Source organism: Bubalus bubalis, chromosome 6, assembly GCF_019923935.1.
Source record: "Bubalus bubalis isolate 160015118507 breed Murrah chromosome 6, NDDB_SH_1, whole genome shotgun sequence".
NCBI classification, from domain to species: Eukaryota; Metazoa; Chordata; class Mammalia; order Artiodactyla; family Bovidae; genus Bubalus; species Bubalus bubalis.
Window position 1 is genome coordinate 92,633,648 of NC_059162.1, and position 21,817 is coordinate 92,655,464.

General features: G+C 54.3%; 1 protein-coding gene across 21 annotated transcripts in view; it reads left to right on the forward strand.

The window, feature by feature from the left end:
- Positions 1 to 21,817, forward strand: part of LRP8 (LDL receptor related protein 8) — a 76,797-nt gene that overhangs the window by 43,161 nt on the left and 11,819 nt on the right. For 7 of the 21 annotated variants that reach the window (XM_025288702.2, XM_025288704.2, XM_025288706.2 and 4 more), the window contains exons 4-16: positions 654 to 782; positions 4,388 to 4,771; positions 5,690 to 5,812; positions 6,609 to 6,731; positions 8,656 to 8,694; positions 9,850 to 9,969; positions 10,045 to 10,170; positions 13,308 to 13,482; positions 15,447 to 15,674; positions 18,351 to 18,469; positions 18,705 to 18,844; positions 20,327 to 20,468; positions 21,433 to 21,585. In XM_025288702.2, coding sequence (XP_025144487.2) covers positions 654 to 782; positions 4,388 to 4,771; positions 5,690 to 5,812; positions 6,609 to 6,731; positions 8,656 to 8,694; positions 9,850 to 9,969; positions 10,045 to 10,170; positions 13,308 to 13,482; positions 15,447 to 15,674; positions 18,351 to 18,469; positions 18,705 to 18,844; positions 20,327 to 20,468; positions 21,433 to 21,585 — 2,001 coding nt within the window. The remainder of the gene's footprint in view (positions 1 to 653; positions 783 to 4,387; positions 4,772 to 5,689; positions 5,813 to 6,608; positions 6,732 to 8,655; positions 8,695 to 9,849; positions 9,970 to 10,044; positions 10,171 to 13,307; positions 13,483 to 15,446; positions 15,675 to 18,350; positions 18,470 to 18,704; positions 18,845 to 20,326; positions 20,469 to 21,432; positions 21,586 to 21,817) is intronic. The other 14 variants (XM_025288703.2, XM_025288711.2, XR_003110180.2 and 11 more) reach the window with 7 other exon arrangements.

Sequence of the window (21,817 nt, forward strand, 5' to 3'; positions counted from 1 at the left end):
GGAGGTTAGGCCGGTGAGGCAGATGGAGGGGTTGGCTCAACTGAAGAGGGTCTTGAGGGCCAGGGACCAGGGGGCCATGAGAGGATGTTAGGCAGGGCAGTGACAGGGTCAACTGTAGGATTCAGAAAGTCTTAGGGGTAGGACTTTCCTGGTGGTTCAGTGGTTAAGAATCCACCTTGCAATGCAGGGGACACAGGCTCAAGTCCTGGTCCAGGAAGATTCTCCCTGCTGCAGAGCAACTAAACCCATGTGCTGCAACTATGGAGCCCATGCTCTAGAGCCTGAGAACCACAACGACTGAGCCCTCATGCCACAAATACTGAAGCCCACGCACCCCTAGAGCCCATGCTCCACAGCAAGAAAAGCCACTGCCATGGGAAACTAGCACACCACAACTGGAGAGGAGCTCCTGCTCACCACAACCAGAGAAAGCCCGCACACAGCAACAAAGACCCAGCCCAGCCAAAAACAAATACGTGAATAAAAACGTCTTAGGGGCAGAGGGACTTCTCAGATGAAGAAACTGAGACAGGAAGGCCCTGGTGGATTCCCAGGGCTTCAGGCCATGTGGCTGGAGTCAGGCAGTAGGGCTCACTGGCACCATGCCCTATGTCCCCCTTGGCTAAGCTATGCATTTGTGTCTCTCTCCAAAGCCAAGCAGGTGTGTCCTGCAGAGAAGCTGAGCTGCGGACCCACCAGCCACAAGTGTGTGCCGGCCTCGTGGCGCTGTGATGGGGAGAAGGACTGCGAGAGTGGAGCGGATGAGGCTGGATGTGCCACGTGTGAGTCCAGGGTCTGGTCCCCAGGGTCATGGTCAGGCAGCCTTGGGCAGCAGTGGCCACTTGTGGGGAAGGAGGGCCAGATTCTTCAGGGGGCTTGAGAGGTGGAGAGGAAAGGGGAACGGTCAGGACACTAGTGACGGCCGGGCACTTTGAAGAGACATTCTTTTTCATCCTCACAACCACCTCACGAGCAGCCATTATCATCCCCATTTGTGGGTGAGGAAACTGAGGCTCAGACAAGCGAGGAAAAATGCCCACGGCTAAGTGATGGGACTGAGTGGGATTCAACTTCAGGTCCGGACAGCAAAGTCCATGCGTGTTTTAACCATGCCTGACATCTGCTCATCCATTCCATAAGTCTACACTGATCTCTGAGCAGGGGCAGGAGACCAGAGTGGGGGCCATAGTGAGAGATGGTGGTGGCCTAGGTGAGAACACAGCAGTGTTGGGGGGAAGGGAACAGATTCCTGAGGACTGTTGCTGAAATCTCAGATCTGAGCACCAATGTCACGGGGCAGGAAGACATTCTCAGCAGGCTTCTATAGGGACAGATGGAAGTGGTCGCTGGGGCAGTTCCACATCAGTGGGCCTCAAACACAGAATTATCTCCTTCCCAGGGGCAGGCCAGCAGGGCCTGGACCAGTGGGGAAGGTGGCCTGGCCGGGCATGTCTCATATGCAATGGGCACCTACTGTGTGCCAGGCTCTGGAAGGGACAAGAAGGTGAATCCTATAGGCCTCTCTCTGGGAGCTCATGATGAATGGGGGAGACAGACTGGCTGTTGGAACTGGGCTGTGAGGCTGGGCAGAGATCCGGGCAATCGCTTGGGGGCTTTTGCCAAGGACTTGTCCACCACTGTCTCCCACCCTGCTCACTCTGCCAGCTTCTGTCTTTGTATCTTACCCATCCTTCCTGGCCCGGGGGAAGTGCTGCCTCCTCTGGGGGCTTCTAGGTCACAGCACTCTAAGAATGTAAGTCTCTGGAATTTGGATATCTCTGAAGCTGGAAGCGTTTGGGTATGGGGCAGATCCTGGCTGGGACCAGCAGTTGCAAAGCCCCAGTGGTACACTGCCTCATTTCTGCAGTTGTGATAATTCTGCGGGGCCTCACTGGCCAGTGAGACTCCTCTCCCCTCCATACCTCCTGAAAATCAGATGTTTCTACAGTCATCAAGGCTATCAGCTGCTATTTCCAGGTGTGGGAATAGCTCTAACTATGGCATGTTGTGGGAGAAGGCAATGGCACCCCACTCCAGTACTGTTGCCCAGAAAATCCCATGGATGGAGGAGCCTGGTAGACTGCAGTCCATGGGGTCGCTAAGAGTCAGACACGACTGAGCGACTTCACTTTCACTTTCCACTTTCATGCATTGGAGAAGGAAATGGCAACCCACTCCAGTGTTCTTGCCTGGAGAATCCCATGGACGGAGAAGTCTGGTAGGCTGCAGTCCATGGGGTCGCACAGAGTCAGACACGACTGAAGCGACTTAGCAGCAGCAGCATGGCATGTTGTGGCAGGGCTGTTCCCTGTTAATTATAGAAAATAGTCATGTTCAAAGGTCCTATTGGGCTTCTCTGCTTCAGCTCCCAATCACCAAGGCAAAGGAAAAAGAATTTTCCCTTCTCTCATCCCTCAAAACTTCTTCCATTCATGAATGCTGGGAGGGGTCCCTGAACACAGGCCTAATGATGTAGATCTTAAAGGTGCTGTCAGCTTCGAAACCTTGGAGCAAGCTCACGATGAAGCAGCTCTTCCTCCTAGAACTCTGATCGTAGTGAGTCCTCCTCCCTGTCTGGACAGGGCTAATCTAGGCATCAGCTTAATCTTGAGGGGCAGACATCACAGAGTAGGGTGTGCATTTCCTACCAAGGCCCCAGCATCCCAAAAGCCCAGAAGGGGAAAAAATTCATCTGTCAGAAACTTGATAGAGCCATCAGCAACACATGACATGAGCTGCCTACATTGTGAAACTAAAGGCATCCTTCTATTTTATGTTCACTAACAATGAAAAAGGACAGTTTTCCAACAGAAAGTAAAAACAGACTCTTGGCGCCCCCACGTGGAAAGATGGGGTGCTGCCACCACCAAATTACCGGGCTTCCCAGGTGGTGCTAGAGGTGGTGCTTCTGCCAATGCAGAAGACATAAAAGATGAGAGTTTGATCCCTGAATGGGGAAGATCCCCAGAAGGAGGGCATGGCAACCCACTCCAGTATTCTTGCCTGGAGAATCCCATGGACACAGGAGCCTGGGGGGCTACAGTCTGTTGGGTCACAAAGAGTCGAACACGACTGAAGTGACTTAGCATGCCTGCATATGCAGCCTCTGTATCCATGCCTGGCCTGGGGCTCCAGCCTCTTTTTGGCCTCTGTATAAAGAATGAAGGAGGGAGGAAGCCAGGTCGATACTCTAGAAACAGCCTGAACTCCAGGGTGGAAAGAAAACTGGAAAGCCCAGAGGAGTCAGAATAGGAAGTAAGAGCCCCAAACCTGAGTTCTGGACCCCTTGTCACCGTGGACTGACTGTGCGACCCTGGGCATGTTGCTCCTCTCCCTGGGCCTCAGTTTCCCCATCTGTAAACTGGTAGTGGGGCTACTGGTCTCTAAGGCTCTCCCAGCCTCTGAGCTCAGAGCAGCCCACCAGGGAGGGGAAGCCCAGGGCCCGAGGCAGGGCCAGTGACCTGTGCCCATAATGATTGTGAATCCCTAAATTATTCCTCACACCTGGGCTGGTCCAGCCTCCATCTACCCCACACGCACTTACTGCAGGGAGCTCTGTGCTGGACCTTCAGGAAAAAGTGGGTCAATCTCAGAGCCCACCCCTTTGCAGTTTGTGGTCATGGGGCAGACAGAGAAGGACACGACACCCAGACACCTGAGCAGACTGTGCAGGGCACTTGGAAGAAGAGTGGAGGTGTGTGGAGACTTCCCGAGCAGGGGAACACGAGTGTGTTATGAAAGAGGTAGAATTTGGACCCTTGAAGGATTTGAACTCATCACTGTGATAAAGACAAGAGATGGGTGCCCAGCAGATGAAACAGCCTGGGCAAAGGCCGGGAAGTGAGAAAGTATACAAATGGTCTAGTGTGTGATGTGAAGCAGGGTGTGAGTGGAGTGAGGTGGTGGGGTGCAGCAGTAGCTCCATGCCAGTGGCCTTGGATGCCAGGCCAAGGGACTTAGAGGGGATAGTGCAAGCAAACCAGGGAGCGGGGAGGGCCCTGAGCTGTGTTTTAAGGAAGTAGGTCGAGGCCTTGTTCCTGGAAGGGTCGGTGTCATGCTACATATCATTTCCTGGGAACATCGGGAGAGGCCTTCAAGACAGGTTACACTCTGCAGCTTTAGAGACTCAGTCCCACCATCCTGCAGGCAGCAGGACAGGAATTCCCGCTCCCAGTGAGGCTAGGGAGGAGAGCCTGCTGCACCGGGTCGTTCAGCATGACCCTAGTTGGACTCCGATTGGAGGCCCCCTTTGCCGTCCACATTTGGGGCCCCCAGCAGGGCTCATTCAGGCCGGTGGGTGAGGATCAGGGCCCCTGGAGCGGGACCGGCGGGCCCGGGGCGCTGGGGATAGGGTCCGGCGGGCCGACCGGGTCTCTGTCCCGCGCAGTGTGCGCCCCGCACGAGTTCCAGTGCAGCAACCGCTCGTGCCTGGCCGCCGTGTTCGTGTGCGACGGCGACGACGACTGCGGCGACGGCAGCGACGAGCGCGGCTGCGCCGACCCGGCCTGCGGGCCCCGCGAGTTCCGCTGCAGCGGCGACAGCGGCGCCTGCATCCCGGAGCGCTGGGTCTGTGACCGCCAGTTCGACTGCGAGGACCGCTCGGACGAGGCGGCCGAGCTGTGCGGCCGCGCGGGCCCCCGGGCCACGCCCGCGCCGGCCACCTGTGCCGCCGCCGCCCAGTTCGCCTGCCGCAGCGGCGAGTGCGTGCACCTGGGCTGGCGCTGCGACGGTGACCGCGACTGCAAGGACAAGTCGGACGAGGCCGACTGCCGTAAGCCCCCGCCCGCCCCCATATCGCCCAGGGCCGCGGGTGCGCCGCCGTCCGCGGAGGGGGCCGCCTCTTCTTGCCCTACCCCGACCCTAGTCTTGGTTTAACGGGGGTGACAGAACTGGGGAAACGTGAAGTGTGTGTGGTCACATGGCTGCTAAGCTGTGGAGCTCAGGGTCTTCACAGGTACCTGTGACCCTCCGGGATGCGCCCCTGCCCCTGTCATACCGCCCACCCCTGCCTTTCCTGGCCCAAGCAGTCACCCACTGGTTCCAATGCCAGAGACCCTGGTACACTAAAGAAGAGCCCCCACCAGACCCTTCCCTACCTCCTGGGCCTGCTCATCCTTCAAGGCTTCTCCCAGATTCCTCTGATGGGTCCTGCTGGGCTGGGTTCCCCTGAGCTCCTGCAGGTTCCTGGCCACCTTGTCTTACAACACATCCACACAATGATCTCTTTTGCCCTTCAGCCCTGCTCTGCACCCTTGAGCTCTTAGAGGAAGGGGAGGCTCTTAGTAATCTGTGCCCCCCACCACTACATCCTGGGCACTGAGCAAGAGTTTGCTGAAAGGGTGGGGTCATTAAGTAATGAGCACTGAGATTCCAAAGAAGTTTACGTGCCTGTTCCAGAGGGGTGGCCCTGGGGAGAGACTGTAGAGAGGGAAACAGGAGACCTGAGTTTTAGTCCTGGCTTTGCGTGCCAGAGTGCTGTGTGACCCTGGGTGAGGCCTTCCCCCTCTCTGAGCTTCAGTCTCCCCATCTTGTGCCTTGGCCAGGTGTCCTCCGAAGACTCCCAAGCTCAGCCACTGGTTCTCTTCTTGCTGGGGGTGGATGTGGAGTGGAGGTGGGGCTGGAGGTGGGGGAGGAGAGCTGTCCCAGCACCTGAGGGCACTGACCCTCTCCGCTTACCCTCCCCTGGCAGCGCTGGGCACCTGCCGTGGAGACGAGTTCCAGTGTGGGGATGGGACTTGTGTGCCTGCCATCAAGCGCTGTAACCAGGAGCAGGACTGTCCAGACGGGAGTGACGAAACTGGCTGCCTGCAGGGTGAGTGTGGTCAGTGGCAAGGGGACAGCACCCCCTGAGCTTTCGCCTTGCTCCCTGGAGAGAGCGGAGTTAGGAGACACCACCCCTTGGTCCTTATGATGCCTCTTCCCCCAGAGTATTACTTGCCCCTAAACCACCCAGACGCCCTCTGTGCGGGTCTGCATGGCACTAGAAGTGGAGCCTTAAGGACTTTGTAAAAGCTGAAAGAGGCCTGGGGGAAGGGATGTGAAGGCACTGCAGGAGATACAGCCCCCACCCTTTGTCTACATCTGCACCCACAAGCAGCGTCACTAACTGGTTCCTGGACCGGGCAGAGGCAGAGTCCTGCTCCCCAGGGAGCCCCCTTAATTCTCAGGTGGCTCTCTGTCATCACCCTGCAGGAGTAGGGACCCTGAACCCTTGGTCATCTGGAGAAATGGATCAAGGATTGGGTGGTGAGGTCGCCTCCCCAGTTTAGGACCCCTGGAGCATAGGCCCCCTCAGGAGATGGTCCCTGCAGCCCCCAGGGTGTCTGTAGAGGGGCTGCATTTCCCTCCAAAGTCCCTAATGCTGGTAGTTCAGATGTAGACCCCCACACCCTGCCCACCTCCATGATCCTGGTTATCCCTGAGGTCCTGTCCTTCTATGAACAGAGCTCCCACCAACCCTGTATTCAGCTGTCAATCCTGGGCCACTATCTGGAGGCCGGTGGGGGCTGAGTCTGGAGCTCTCCTCAACTCCCATGGGCCCAGCCCACCCCAACCCTCCCTACCTAAGGTCTCACAGGTGCTGTCCACTCTCTTGTCCGGCCCGACAGAGTCAACATGTGAGGGTCCCCGCAGATTTCAGTGTAAGAGTGGCGAGTGCGTGGACGGCAGGAAAGTGTGTGATGCTCAGAGGGACTGCCGGGACTGGTCGGATGAGCCTCTGAAAGAGTGTGGTACAGTACCTGTCTCTGTCCGGCTGCTGGACTAACCCCCGCCCCGTCACACCCTCTCCTGGCCCTCAGACCACAGCCCTCACCCACCCCTCTGCACATGTGCTGTTCTGACCCTCTCTCTGGACCCGTGTGCTGTCCTGTGGTCTCAGAAGGGGCTCTTTGCCTTTGGGGCCTCTTGTTCTGTGTTTCTGCAAATCTAAGGGCCTTTCCTTTCCGAATGCTCAGAAATTCTGCTTCCTCTCATAAACACAGCCTCTCTTCAGTTGTTTCAGATTCAGACCTCTGAGTGTGTGCTCACTCGGGAACTTTCTCTCTTTCTCATTGTTTCTGCCCTGCTGTCCTAGCCAGGGCCCTGGCCTCTGAGGCCTTCCAGCCCCCCAGCAGGGGACCCTGCAGTGTTAGAGGCGGGGAACAGCCAGCAGGTGGCCAGACGAGGCCCAGATGAAGGTCACTGGGCTCAGGCCAGGCCTGGGTAAGGATAGGGCAGACCCAACAGCAGAGGGTGGCACCATCCTGTGCCCTGAGGAACTTTCTGGGAGACCAGACTCACAGGCTGGACACAAGCAAGGAATACAAGGAGGCAGCTGCCCTGACGGCCAGAGCTGTCAGGCCAGGTTCCAAGCTAAAAGGAGCAGGAGAGTCTGGACTGCAGGTGGGCGGACATCCCCAAGAGCTTGTGGGAGACCCAGGGTGGGCTCTAGGAAGATTCATTTCTGAGGTCAGCGGCTTGGACAGAGAACCCCTGAGCGGACAAAGCCTAGGCCAGACCCTCCCTCCCCTGCCTTCCTGGCAGGCCCGTTTCCACCCAGCACCTCCTGGGCCTTCAGAGCAGATCATTCCCTTGAGCTTCCTGAAACAAAACACTTTTGCCCCTTTTGAAAATTAAGAAGTTGATTTCAGGAAGGAAGAGAAGCTGGGAGAAGGTCACTCGGCCTTCGTCTGAGCTTGCGGGTGACAGACTCCCCCCAGGCTCTGCCCTGAAAAGTCCCAGAAGAAGGAAGTTATGGAAAAGAGGATAGGGCGGCAGGAACATCGGAGCCTAGGCGCCCTACCGGAGACTACTAACCTGCTGAACTCTCTTCTCTCTTGTCTTTTGCATGACACTCCAAAGAGACGTATGTACGCATGTGTTTGTGTCTCTGTGCTGGTGAGAGACCAGTGTCTGTATCCATGACTCCTTCTCGGAGGAAGGCAAGGGAGTTGCATCGTGTGTCTCTGTGTGGCTGCCATGTCTGTGTGAATGTGCCTGCGCATGTGAGCTGGTGTGTGAGCATGTAGGTGTGTGCATGCAGGTGGGCGCTAGTGCTGGGGGACCTTCTGTGGGGACCCCAAATGCTCCTCAGGCCTCTCTGGACCACTTTCCCTCCCTCCCCCCACTGCAGGCCCCAGCAGACTCACCTCCAGGGTAGATCAAACTGGGAAGGCCCAGACTCCCCTCTTCTGCCTCCATGCTGGCTCTCCAGGGCTGAGGGACCCTCTACCTGTTCTCTGACCCTGACTCGCCTCAACCCTGGAGGACTCTGCGCCTTGTCTTTTGTGGAAGCCTAAGTCACGTGGCACTCTCCCCATCCCCCATCAGAGCCATCTGGCACCTCCCGCTCCACCCAGCGCTCAGTAAATACAGTGGTTGAACTGCCGCTCCTGCAGAAGGAGGGGGAGGAAGTGAGTGATGGTGACTGAGGCCATGAGTGAGCAGGTGAACAAGTGAATGGATGGCGCTGAGGGCGTAGTATGCAGTGTGCTATGGGAGAGGTCAGGGAGGGCTGGGAATGACGGGAAGATCCCGGAGGTGGTGCCCTCCAGAGACCACCCCAGAGCTACTGTGGCTCAGCCCACCCCGAGGGGCTGGGGCTTCCAGTGTTGGGCCTGGCCGAGTCACCCCTAGCCCACCAGTCATGGGGTTGCCATGGTCTTGTTCTTTCAGTTCTGCCAACATCCCAGAGAAACAGGAGGCGGCCCAGGGGTAAAGGGGAACATTCCCCCAGCATGGCTCAGGCTGGAGGGTGGGGGGGCACCCACAGCTATGCATGGCCTGGGGTGGGAAGCTCAGACCGGCTGTGTGCATGGCCCTGGCTGGCTCGGCACAGCTCTGCTTGGCTTGGCTGGAGTGGCGGGGCAGGGGTCTAATGGGCAGAGGGTGGCACGGCACCTTCCCCTGGCTTGAAGAGTTAACCTTCTGTGATTCTAAAGCCCAGAAGATGCTGTGAGAACTTGGTGAGCCTTGGTCCTGGCCTCTCTGACCTCCACTGGGACCCTGCCAGACGTGGTGAGGGAGTGGAGGATGGGGGAACCAGATCCCTTCACCCCTTGCAGCAGTCGGTAATCTTGGGACCAGACTTGTGACCAAGTGTAGGAATAGGGACAGGTGCTGAGAGGAGAGGAGAGGGGGGAAGTCCACCATAGTTCACAGTGGGAGAGAACTGACTTAGCAACAGTGCCATGGAGATAGAGGCCTGGCAGTCTTAAATAACCACAGGCTCAGTACAGGGCAGCCCTTGTAGTAGTTCAGACCCCTCTGGGTGGCAGACTAGCTCTGGGCCCCATCCAGAGAGGGACATGGACAGAAAGAGTGCATCCAAAGAAAGACACCTGAAAGCCAGGGGACCAGGAATCAGTGCTTTAAGGAAATTCTGAGGGAGCCATTGGACTCTGGCCAACCCTGCATGGCACCAGCTGCCTCGGGGGGAAGTGGGCTTCCCGAGACTGGAGGTGGTTAAGCAAGGGCATTTCACAGGGGATTCTTAAGGTACTTGAGGGTTGGACATGGCACATGCTTACTGAGGTCATGAGGAAGGAGACGTAAGAAACGTGTTTGTGAAAGGAAAGACCTTAGGCAGCCTGGCTGCCTCCAGGCTGGTGATGGACAGAGTCCTGGCCTGGGAGGCAAAGGACCCGAGTTCTGGTTCCACCCTGTCCTGTCTGTGTGTCTGGCCTTAAGCAAGGACCCTCTCTGAGCCTCCTCTTGCCCAGTCACCTGGCTGACGAGGCTGTGGCTCGATGAGGCTCTGGGGGAGGCTGAGGCTGCCCTGAATCTCTGCTTCAACTCCAGGCCCATCCATGTCCCGCCCCCACCCCAGTCTCAATTCCTGGACCCTCAGGAGCCCATGTCCCTCTCTAGGCCTGAACGAGTGTCTGCACAACAATGGCGGCTGTTCCCACATCTGCACTGACCTTAAGATTGGCTTTGAGTGCACGTGCCCTGCAGGCTACCAGCTCCTGGACCAGAAGACCTGTGGCGGTGAGCACCCCCACCCCAGCCCCTCAAGCAGAGGCAGCTCCTCCTGCTGGTTCTGACCTCTGCTCCTCCCCACAGACATCGATGAGTGCGAGGACCCAGATGCCTGCAGCCAGATCTGTGTCAATTACAAGGGCTACTTTAAATGCGAGTGCCACCCTGGCTACGAGATGGACACACTGACCAAGAACTGCAAGGCCGTTGGTCAGTATGGACACTACGAGGTGGGGGCAGGGGAGCAGCTATGAGCAAGTCCAGGAAGCAGCGTGCTTAATGCGAGCAGTGGGTGTGCACACATACCCCCTCACACACTCAGATAGGAACTTGCAATATATAGCACACACACAGTGCAACCGTGCACACAACACTGACCCTGCACAGCGCCACCCAGAGACTGCACTCACATGACAGATATAAGCTGGACCATGCTGGCCACACGGCATAGGCAACCCACGCAAAGAGCAGGCCGTGTGCAGACCTGACATTGATCATCAGGTCAGCCGATGGAATTCACTTTATTCATTTGTTTACACTGAACACCTAACATTGTTGTAGGCACTAGAGACTCAACAGTAAGCAAAACAGATTCAAATCTCTGTCCTTACAGGATTTACACTCTAGTGGGTGAGACAGGAAATCAAAAAACTAAATAAAATTCAGTGCATGGCAGACAGTGATCAGGGTTCAGGAGAAATAGAAAGTAGAGAAGTCCAAGGGGGCAGTGGCTTACGATTTTAAATAAGAGTGGTCAGGAAAGCCCTCACTGAGAAGGTGACATTTGCGTAAAGACCTGAAGGAGGAGAAGGAGTGAGCCATGCATGACCTGCAGGAACCAAAAATAGCAGCATGCCTGCTGTGTTGAGATAACGAAGAGGAAGCCAGTGCAGCTGGAGCAAAGAGAGTAGGAGGAGATGAAGCCCACAAGGTGACTTGGGGCAGATCATAAGGGCCTTCTTGACTATTATAAGGGCTGACTGACACCATCAGTCAGGGGGAAGGAAGCTTTGGGGTTCAGAGTAAAGGGACAGGTTGCCTTCCGTTTTAACCAGCCCCCTCTAGCGGCTGTGTTGAGAATAGACTGTCGGGCAGGGGAGGAAGCTGGGTAACTGCTGCAGAGGTCTTTGCAGTCTGGGAGAGAGGCGATGGTGGATTAAACCAGGGTGTTGCATGGAGATAATGAAAGATAGACAATGTGAATATATTTTCAAGGTCAGGATTTATTTTGAAGCAACAGGATTTTCTTATGAATTGAATGTAGGATGTGAAACTGAAAAACGGAGTCAAAGATGACCATGAGGTTTTTAACCAAACAAAAAAATGGGATTGCTATTTAAGGCATTGGGAAGGATGGTAAAAGCAGGTTTGGGAGAATATTGGATTAATTTGGACATGTTAAATTTAACAAGACTGTTTAGACATCTCAGTGGAAGTATTGTGTAGGCTGTTGGATATATGAACCTGGAATTCAGATGCACAAATACCCACTCTGTAGGCTATAACAATACAGCAGCTACAATAATTGACATAGAGCCGGCAAACCCGAAACACTTAGCACTCAAACTGTCCAATGTGCAGAATATACATTAGCACATCACATGTAGCTTGCTACCAGTTCCTTCCCCACCTAGGACAGGTGTGACGTGTAACAGAGACTGTATACTTGCAGTGGAGACAACACACAATGGCCCATGTAAATACAGCCCCCACATATCAATATCTAAAGTGCAGCTCCACAAAAACTCCAGTCGTAAACAAACAGGGCACCTGTCACGTCACAACTCTCAGTAAAAATCAGTTCAAAATACCCTTTAACTCAGCTCCTGCCCTCAGGAAGATAAGGTGTCTTTGCTCTCATTTCCAGGCAAGGAAATCCCTTGTGGCTCAGCTGGTAAAGAATCCGCCTGCAATGCGGGAGACCTGGGTTTGATCCCTGGGTTGGGAAGATCCCCTGGAGAAGGGAAAAGCTACCCACTCCAGTATTCTGGCCTGGAGAATTCCATGGGTTGTATAGTCCATGGGGTCGCAAAGAGTCGGACACGACTGAGCGACTTTCACTTTCCAGGCAAGGAAATCACAGATTGTCAATGGAAGAGTTGGCCTTGAACCGAGCTTTTCTCCTTTCTCCTTGCACATGGAGCTGTATTTTTCCATGCTGTGTGTCCCATACCCTCCCTGTCACCCCCACCCTGCTTTGAAATGATCTCTATCACTACACACAGGTCACACCCTCAGCCCCAGGCCCCACATGGCTCTGTGCTGGTCCCTCCCAACCCCCAAGGAGCACATTACCCTGGCAGAGATGTGCAGTGACAGGGACCAGGGGCCCTGCAGAAGTGTCAGCTGGAAAACAAGACTGGGAGAAGGCTCAGGCAGCTCCAGAGATAGGTGTTTCTGCTCAGAGACTGCAGATACCTGAGAGTGGCCCGCTACATCTGAAAACAGGCTGGAGGAGCCGCGGCCTGTGCCAAGTTCTAGACCCTCCTAGGCCTGGGGGACAGTCATCTTCCCCATGGAGTTGCCAGGAGTGTTAAACCTTTGATGTTCTTCCTGAAATCTAATCCTAAGTCTGAGAATGAGTTTATATATATACCAGTTGTGTGTTGTCCCTTTGCGTGTGAATGATCTGTATCATATCATACACATCCTGCCCCAGCTACTGGCTCAGATTAAAGTACACATCCAGATCACAGGATCCTTTGTGATTGGGTCCCTGCTGGCATCTGCAGATTCATCTCTTGCCGTGTCCCCAGACACACTCTGTGTAAATTGAAGACTCACAATGACCTCCTTGAATCTCCTCCCTTGAGCCTCACCACCAGCCCTGAGGTCTGTGCTCCATCCTGCAGCCTCCGTCATCTTTGTAACTCATTTGTAACATTCATGTTGCCCCTTTTTGAATGTCGCAGTGGGGCCCAAGCAGAAGAGGATGCAGCTGTTGGGGAAAAATGTACTGTAGGTAGAAGGACAGCTTGAGCAAAGGCCCTGAGGCAGCAAAGCTCTGCCGTGGGGAGATGATGACAAATAGCCTGGTGGCTGGGACCAAGGTGTTAGGGGGGTGAGTGATGAGGCTGGACAGGGAGCTGGAGTTACTGCAGAAAGCCTCCCATACAGGCCAGAGGAAATGGAGTCATCTCAGATTTGGGGGAGTTATGTGTGGTGCTTTGCATCTTATGGTTTTTGTACCCATTATCTCACTTATTTCTCTAACTTGTGAGGTAGGAGTTGCCACCACTTTTTACAGGACATGAGGTGTCCCCCAGCAAACCAGTGGCAGAGCCTTGGTCTCTAGACCCCCCACCTGTTGCGCTGACTCTTTCCCTCTCAACCCCCCTGCATGGCAGCTGGCAGAAGCCCATCCCTGATCTTCACCAACCGGCACGAAGTGCGGAGGATAGACCTGGTAAAGCGGGACTACTCACGGCTCATCCCCATGCTCAAGAACGTCGTGGCGCTGGACGTTGAAGTTGCCACCAATCGCATCTACTGGTGTGACCTCTCCTACCGCAAGATCTACAGGTGAGCAGAGGCCTGGCTCCTGCAGCCAAGGCGTGGAGAGGTCCTGACAGAGGAGGAGAGGACCGGTGGCCTCTGCACCCACTCTGCCCCTAGGTTCCCCCAGGACAGAGTTGGGGCTTAGGAGGGGATGCAGGAGCACAGGGCACATGGAACTGCCGGGACTTCTCCACCTGCTGGGCCAGTGGAGTCTGAGGGCTTTGTTGGGAGAGCAGCTTTGGGCCCACATGGGGGCTTTGACTGACCTCTGGCGGCCTGGTCGGGCAGTGCAAGGCACAGGACGGTGCCTCTGGCTTTGGCGGGGATTTTCAGAGCCGCTCCCATACATGGGTGTTGGATGCTCAGGACTCAAAGATGACTCAGACCTGGGCCCGCCTGGAGGATCCCACTCAGAACACAGTGATATCCCTTGTGATGATCATGAAGGAAAAGTGTAGAGGACACCTCCGACCTGGTCTGGGGGCTGCACTACGCCCAGACCAGCCCTTCACATCACAGTCTGTTCCCAGGAAGGCTCCTCACACACACAAGGAAGTTCTCTCCTGGGAGCTCTGCGTGCCCAAGTCCCCTTTGGTAGTCATGTCCTTTCTTTGTCCTGAGATCCACTTGGGCTCAAGACTGCCGACGACCAGGCCCTGGGTGGACTGTTGAACAGATGGTGGGATGGATAGATGGAAGCAATGCCAGTGGCTTCTCACTGACAACCCAGTGCCTATCACACCCCAGCCCACATAGACACACTCACACTCGCACACCCAGAACCAGCTCGAGCAGTGTGTGTCCAACAGTTGTGACTGAAAGAGGCAGGATTTGATGACAGACTGGGTGGGGGCTGTAGGAGGAAGAGTTGAAATGAATTCCCACTTTCGTTTTGAGAGTTCATTTTTGAGAGTTTCGGTTTCTTGCTTGGCACTTGGGTACTGTCCTCTGAGATGGGACCAGGAGGGGAGAGATGGTGGTGGGGTAGGCAGGCTGAGTGTGGCTGAGAAGAGGGGAATGGGGTGAATAGTTTGGGATGTGTTGCGTTCAAGGCATCCATGAGACATTCAAAGGGGGCCAGTTGGCTTTATAGTCTGAAACTTAGATACTTGTCAAGATCAGAGAATTTGAGTCATGGATGGCCATGGGCACTGTGGAACTAATAGAGCAAAGAGAGGGTCTGGGGAGAAGAAAGCCTTGGGGAAAACAGCGTTTGGGAGACATAAAGCCCTGCTAGTGTTGCCTCCTGAGTGTCTGCTGTATTTTGGCCCCTTCTCTCTATTCTCACTGCCTCAGCCCTTCTGCAGACCCTCTTCGTCTCTCACTTGGACATGCTCACAGCCTCCTAACTGGTCTCCCTGCCTTTATCCCCTCCTGCTCCAAACCCTTTCGTACTCTGCACGTGCCGCAGTGATCTAACTCCCCTGTCTGGCCATGTCCTCTGACCTGTTCAGTTTTACCCTTCGCGCATATGCGAGGGCCATCAGGAGGTGACCCCTTCTACCTACTCCCTGTCTCACACCCTCACTTACCCCCTCCACCCCCGCCCACTGGCTCTCTCAGTGTTTCAGAACATGTGCTTTGGCATCTGCACATGCTGACTCCAACCTGACCTGTCTGTCCCTTGTGTTCCTGGTGAATTGGTCCTTCAGGGCTCAACCACAAGGCCTCCTCCAGCCCCCCAGGATGATGTAGTTTCCATTTCTCTGCTGGTACAGCCTCTGATACTTTCCGTAATCACAGAGTATTGGTGTAATTATCGGGCTATAAATTTCTGTCCCTTCTAAACTGAGCTCCTTCAGGCCAGAGACTGTGGCTGACTCGAGCTTGTGTCCTTACCCTGGTGGCCCAGAGAACCCATTGAATGGAACTGAGCCAAGCTCCTCTCTGGTGCACTGCCATGGCCCAGAGGGAAGAGAGGGGAAGGGCAGCTGCAGACGGGCCCCGGCGGTGGCACGCCTGCCCACGCCAGCCCTGGTTGCTCCTAGCGCCTACATGGACAAAGCCAGCAACCCCGTGGAGCAGGATGTCCTCATTGACGAGCAGCTGCACTCTCCCGAGGGCCTGGCGGTGGACTGGGTCCACAAGCACATCTACTGGACCGACTCTGGCAACAAGACCATCTCCGTGGCCACAGTTGACGGCAAACGCCGATGTACTCTCTTTAGCCGTAACCTCAGCGAACCCCGGGCCATTGCCGTCGACCCCCTGCGAGGGTGAGTGTTCCCGCCTCTAGACTGTGCTGGGCGCTCAGTCTGCACATGTCTGTCACCAGAGCTATCTCGAGGGCTTCGGAAGGCCCTGGGCCACCCAGACACAGGCAATGGGGGAGAGAGTCCCTGCGGGCCCCTCAGCCTATGAGCGCCTGACCAGGGGTCCTTGTGCACTGGCTGTCAGGGCACTCCCAGGACTGGGATACTCATCATATCACAGAACTGAGCATCTCAGGGCGCTGGAGACTGTAGATATTCCTGGGGCGGGACGTCTTCCCTCAGGTTGCCATGCGCTGCAGGTGGGCATCAGGTAGGTGCTCATACTCCCAGAGACAGGAGCCCATTACATCCCACACGGCCTGTTTGAGTGGTGGGCAGCTCTGCCCATTGGAAAGTGATCTTTGTTTGTTTCTCACATTCCCAAATCTCTCTGATTGGCCTCTGGGGTTACCTCTGGCTGTCTCCTCCCTGCCCTTCCAGACAGCCAGAGAGATTTGAGGAACAAAATTACAGGGTCTACTCTGCTCTAGGCTGCCCACCTCCATCCCCACCCATGTTGCCCACAGTCTCTGGGCCCCTCATCACCCAGGCTGACCTGCTCTGGCCATGCCTCTGTACTGGGGGTAGGGATTCTGAACAGAGCAGGACTCCCTCCCTTCCTCAGTAGTGATGTCCTGAGATGGCATGGTTTTTAAGCAGCTGCATCCTATTGCTTACCTGAATCACCAGCTTCCTCCTTCTGCTGTTTCCTTAATTGTTAAGCAGCGATAAGAGAACCCTCTTCTTCCAGTCGGGCAGCTGGGGTTGGGGCTGGCCACCTGAGAGTGTGTGTGTGGACTTGGGAAGTGACTGACAGCTGCCGTTTACCCGGCACACACAGGTGCACCCAGCACAGTCCTGGGCATTCTGCAGACACTGAGTCATCTCATTTAACCCCACCTTAACCCTGTTCCCGGTCTGCTGTCATACAGACCTGGGGCTGTACCTGCCGTGTCCCCCAAACCATGTGGTTACACCCAGCCCATCCCTGGTCCATTGTGGATCTGCCAGGGTGCCAGCAGGAAACCCACTGCACACTCAGATGAAGATAATTTGAGGCCGGTTAAACCTTTAGAGCCGGAGAAGGCAATGGCAACCCACTCCAGTACTCTTGCCTGGAAAACCCCATGGACAGAGGAGCCTGGAAGGCTGCAGTCCATGGGGTGGCTAAGAGTCAGACACGACTGAGCGACTTCACTTTCACTTTTCACTTTCATGCATTGGAGAAGGAAATGGCAACCCACTCCAGTGTTCTTGCCTGGAGAATCCCAGGGACGGGGGAGCCTGGTGGGCTGCCGTCTATGGGGTCGCACAGAGTCGGATATGACTGAAGTGACTTAGCAGCAGCAGCAAACCTTTAGAGCATGAGCCAGTTGAGGTCAGCTTTGTGTGGGAGAGTCAGGGGAATAGACATCCTGACCTCAGTCTGTCCTCTTCCCCCTCCAATATTTTGCTGAATCCAACTGGAAGCCAGACAGCTAGGGAGTCAAGCCCATTGATGTGATTTCCACGTGCATCAGCCTTTTGCTGTACAGAGCAGAATTGCGATGGGATTCAGAGCAGCAAATGGAAGGGATCCAGAACAATCACTCAGCCCTTTAGCCTGGAGCCAGCTTGGCTGGACACCAGGCTTCAGCCAGAGGCATTATGGGGAGGGTTAAGCATGCAGGCTTGAATTTCAACTTAAATTTGAAGCCTGGTTTCTCTGCTTGTTCACATCGTGATCTTAGGAAAGTCAGCCCCTCTGAGCCACAATTTATTCATCTGTAAATGGGACTAGTAATGATACCCTTCTGGGGTAATTGTGAGACTAGAATGAAAACACTAGTTTGTTCAACAAATAGTAAATGAAGACCTATATCACACACAAACCACCTGCCAGGCATAAAGTGAGGAATAACGCAGATGAGGAGCCCTCCCTTAGTGGAGCTTGTAGACTAGTGGGGAAAACAGACAGCAAGCAAATACACCACACGCCAGAAAGCCTACATAAATCAACAATGGTGTGAGCGCTACAGAAGGGAAGAACGGGGTGCTTTAAGAGAAGATAACAGGGAGAACCTACTTCCTAACAGAGGAAGATTCTCTACTGAAAAGACATTGTAAATGGGAAAAGAGTGGGAGCGAAGGCTCCGTGAAGGCCTTGGTGCCCTGAAGGACCTAAGAGAAGCCCTGTGGGGCAGCTGTGAGGTTTGTGAGGGAGGTGGGCGATGGTGCTAGGAGAAATAGCCAGAGAGGTAGGCAGGGCCCTGGTCATGCAGAGCCTTGTCAGCTGTGGTAAGGATTTGGGATCTGATTTTAAGATCAATAGGAGAAGCCATCATAAAGTTTAAAAACTGGAGAGTGGTAGATCTTAAAAGTCCTCATCACAAGAGAAACCACTGTAGCTATGTGTGGTGCTGGATGTGAACTGGCGGATTACGGCAATCGTTTTGCAATATATACAAATACTGAATCATCGTGTAATGCACCTGACACCAGCTCACCTGTCAGTTCTAAGACTGGATGTTCCCATGAACTTCAGAGGTCTGCTTCCAGTCCCCACTAAGCATGATCCAGAGGGCCGTTGAGTCCTTGTGAGCCAGACCACCCCAGTCACGTTCCCTGTCAAGAAGCTCAGCTGCGTTTTCTCTCCTCTAGGTTCATGTATTGGTCTGACTGGGGGTTCCAGGCCAAGATTGAGAAGTCCGGGCTCAACGGTGTGGGCCGGCAGACACTGGTGTCGGATGGTATTGAGTGGCCCAACGGAATCACCCTGGGTGAGCCCTGCCTTCTGCTCTAGTGCCTGATGCTGGCCACTGCCTGGAGCTCCATGGGTCTCGTCTCCACATCTCTTCTTAGAGCCAGTGCCTATGTTTCCTGATGGTTTCCCTGGGCTGGCCTCCTCCTGAGGCCTGGCCTGGAGATGTGGGCAGGGAAGGGGCACAAAGGAGCTGAGGTCCAGGCTGCACTCACAGCTCAGCAACTGATCCCCTCGTCCTTTTCCTCCCCAAGATTTGCTGAACCAGCGCTTGTACTGGGTAGACTCCAAGCTGCACCAGCTGTCCAGCATTGACTTCAGTGGAGGCAACAGGAAGATGCTGATTTCCTCCCCTGACTTCTTGAGCCACCCTTTTGGGATAGCTGTGTTTGAGGTGAGCCCCGAGAGGGGAGGCAAGGCTCCTTCAGGAGGCTGGAGCCTAGGAAAGGCTGTTCACACAGGACGACTCCCTGAGACTCGTCCAGGTGGAAACAAAGGGACAGGGAAGCCAATTGGCTCGTTTGTATGCAGTATGTGAGCTGCCTGCAAACAGAGGCTTTGCAGTCCATTTTCTACCTGGCAGCCTTTCCTGTGCTTCCTCCCCAAGGCCCTTCCCCCAGAGCACTTCTCATAGGTAAGTTGCTAGACCTTGTGCCGTCAGCACCCAGCACTGTACCCACATATACAGAAGGTGCCCAACAAAGGGAGGAGAAGGAATGTACATTTCCTTAGTATCATTTACTGTTGGAAATGGCCTGATAGATGCTATTCAATTCAACACACTCTCACTCACTTTTGCTGGATCCTGGGGTCATAGGGGTGAACCAAGCATCATCCTAACCCCCAAGAAAAAAAGACCCCGCCCGCCCCCCCCCCAAAAAAAAACCACAGCAACAAAAGAGAAGCTCATGGAAGAGTGAAGAGGCAAGACCTTCCTGTGTTCTGACCCTGACAACCTTTCTCCTTGGGGAATAAGGAAGCCAGAACCAATCAAGTTCTCGTACACATATACCTCTTCCCCATAACTCGCTCTGCCATCAAGGGGAGGGGAAGCAAGGGGACATTGGCCCATGGTGGGTGTGGGCAATGTTTGCTTGGAGCAACATCACCCAGCACAGCTCTGAAACTGTGGGCAAAGCTCCACCTCCCACGTCCAGCCTCTGCTTCAAAAGACAGGTGTGTTCAGACACATGTGTTTGTACTTGTGCATATATGTGGCATGTATGTGTGTGTGCATGTGTATACATAAATGCATCTGTTAAAACATGTGCATTCCTGTATGTGCTAGTGCTTGTGAACGTAAACGTGTATACCAATATTTAGACAAGTGCTCATTTAGGTACAAGTGTGCCTTTGGGTATGTAGATGAGCATGTGGGCTTGTGTCTAGGTCTGCACAGGGTGCACGGTTGTACCTGTAAATGTGAATTTGTCTACATATGCACATCTAGGCTTGTGTGGACTAACCATTGACTGCACACGCGTGTACACCCAGAGGCTGCAGGAGGAGGCCCTGGAGGGATAATACTCACTAAACCACACATCCTCTCCAATCTTGGTCCCGGGCCCTAGCGATGGTAATAGCTAAAGAGACCCAACCCAACCCTGGTTCTGCTGAACTCCAAGAAGCAGGACTAGCTCAGCGTTAATAAGCAGCCTTTAGGCCAAAGCACAGAATCACTGAGTAACCCTCTGAGATAGAAGGAAACCACAGCGTATGCCACAGGTTAGAGCTGAGAGTCCCACCGCGAATCTGTGGACAGGAGAGCTCAGGGGAAATGCTGGAGCAGTTCTGGCGACTGTGGTTTGAGCCTGAGCCCTCAGACAGAGGTCATGGGTTTAGGCTCTAGGCCATTCTCTGTATCTGTACCCCACAGGACAAGGTGTTCTGGACGGACCTGGAGAATGAGGCCATTTTCAGTGCAAATCGGCTCAATGGCCTGGAAATCTCCGTCCTAGCTGAGAACCTCAACAACCCACATGATATCGTCATCTTCCATGAGCTGAAGCAGCCAAGAGGTGAGCCTTCCCCAGTCCAAGGTCCCCTGCCTACATCCTCTCCATCCAATAGGCAGGCTGCGTTCACATTCGTGTCACATCTCAGCACCCCCAGAGGCAGTGGTGACCGTCCCTCTCATTGGTGAGCTGCTTAGCTGTCACATATTTTATTTCGTTTGCCTCACACTCTTGGTGAACTAAGGCTGGGTATAAATAAGTGAACATACAAATGTCCCATTTTTGTCAGTCTTACAAAGTATGGCAATTACTGTTCTCATTTAACCGCTGAAGAAATTGTAGTGGAGAGGTAAAATGATGTCGGCAGATCGTAGAGCTAACCCTAAACCTAGATCCGTCTGATTCCAAAGCAACTTTGGCCGTCAAGGAGCCCATTGCTTCTCATCTGTCATTTGTTCATACTTGGCAGTGGTATAAAGTAATGTATCCTAGGGCCATCAGTAAGTCAGCTGGCTGATTGGGAACAAAAGCCAAGAATCCTACCATTAGGTTGTTCCCGCCTCTGTCACTAGGGTATCCTCAGTCTAACTGTAACAGAGAGGGTGAAGGTGGGGGAAAGGGGGTAAGGAAATCAGGTTGGTGCCTGATTCTAGATCTAGAAATTTAAAGAAGAAAGAGATGTGGCATAGGGAGGAAAAAAACATGGTCTCTGGAGTCCAACAGATCTGAGTTTAAATTGTCTCCAAAATTACAAGAGGTACAGCGTTGACAAGTTTGTTCTTTTTAAGCAGTCTTTCTTTTTTGGTCAGTCTGGGCATAACACCCAGTCCTCAGAGTTGTCGTCAGCATTAAACAAACGTGGGGATAAAACAGCAGGTCCAGTGGTGGAAGGTGCTTGACAGAAGTAGCAGAGAAAGTGTTTCGATTGAGCTGAGTGGTAGGGCCTCGTCCCTGGGAGGACAGGGAACCTGGCATTTCCCGTCTGTGCCCCGACGCTCTCTCTCGCCATCTCTCTGTGTGCCCATAGCTGCAGATGCCTGTGAGCTGAGTGCCCAGCCCAATGGAGGCTGTGAGTACCTGTGCCTTCCTGCTCCTCAGATCTCCAGCCACTCCCCCAAGTACACGTGTGCCTGTCCTGACACAATGTGGCTGGGCCCTGACATGAAGAGGTGCTACCAAGGTGAGCAGAGCTACCGGGAGGGCCGGTCCCTGGGAATGGCAGACCCATCTGCTGAAATCGTCCTTGATTTCTGGGAAACTGTGTGTCCCTGGATTCCTCCATCTTCTCTGGCTGCTTTTTGCCTTTGTAGGCTCTTCATTACCTACCCTGAATTCCGGTGTCCTGTAGGGTCCCTCCAAGGCTGACTCTTCTCACTTCCAAGAAAGATGCACATATACACACAGCATTTTAA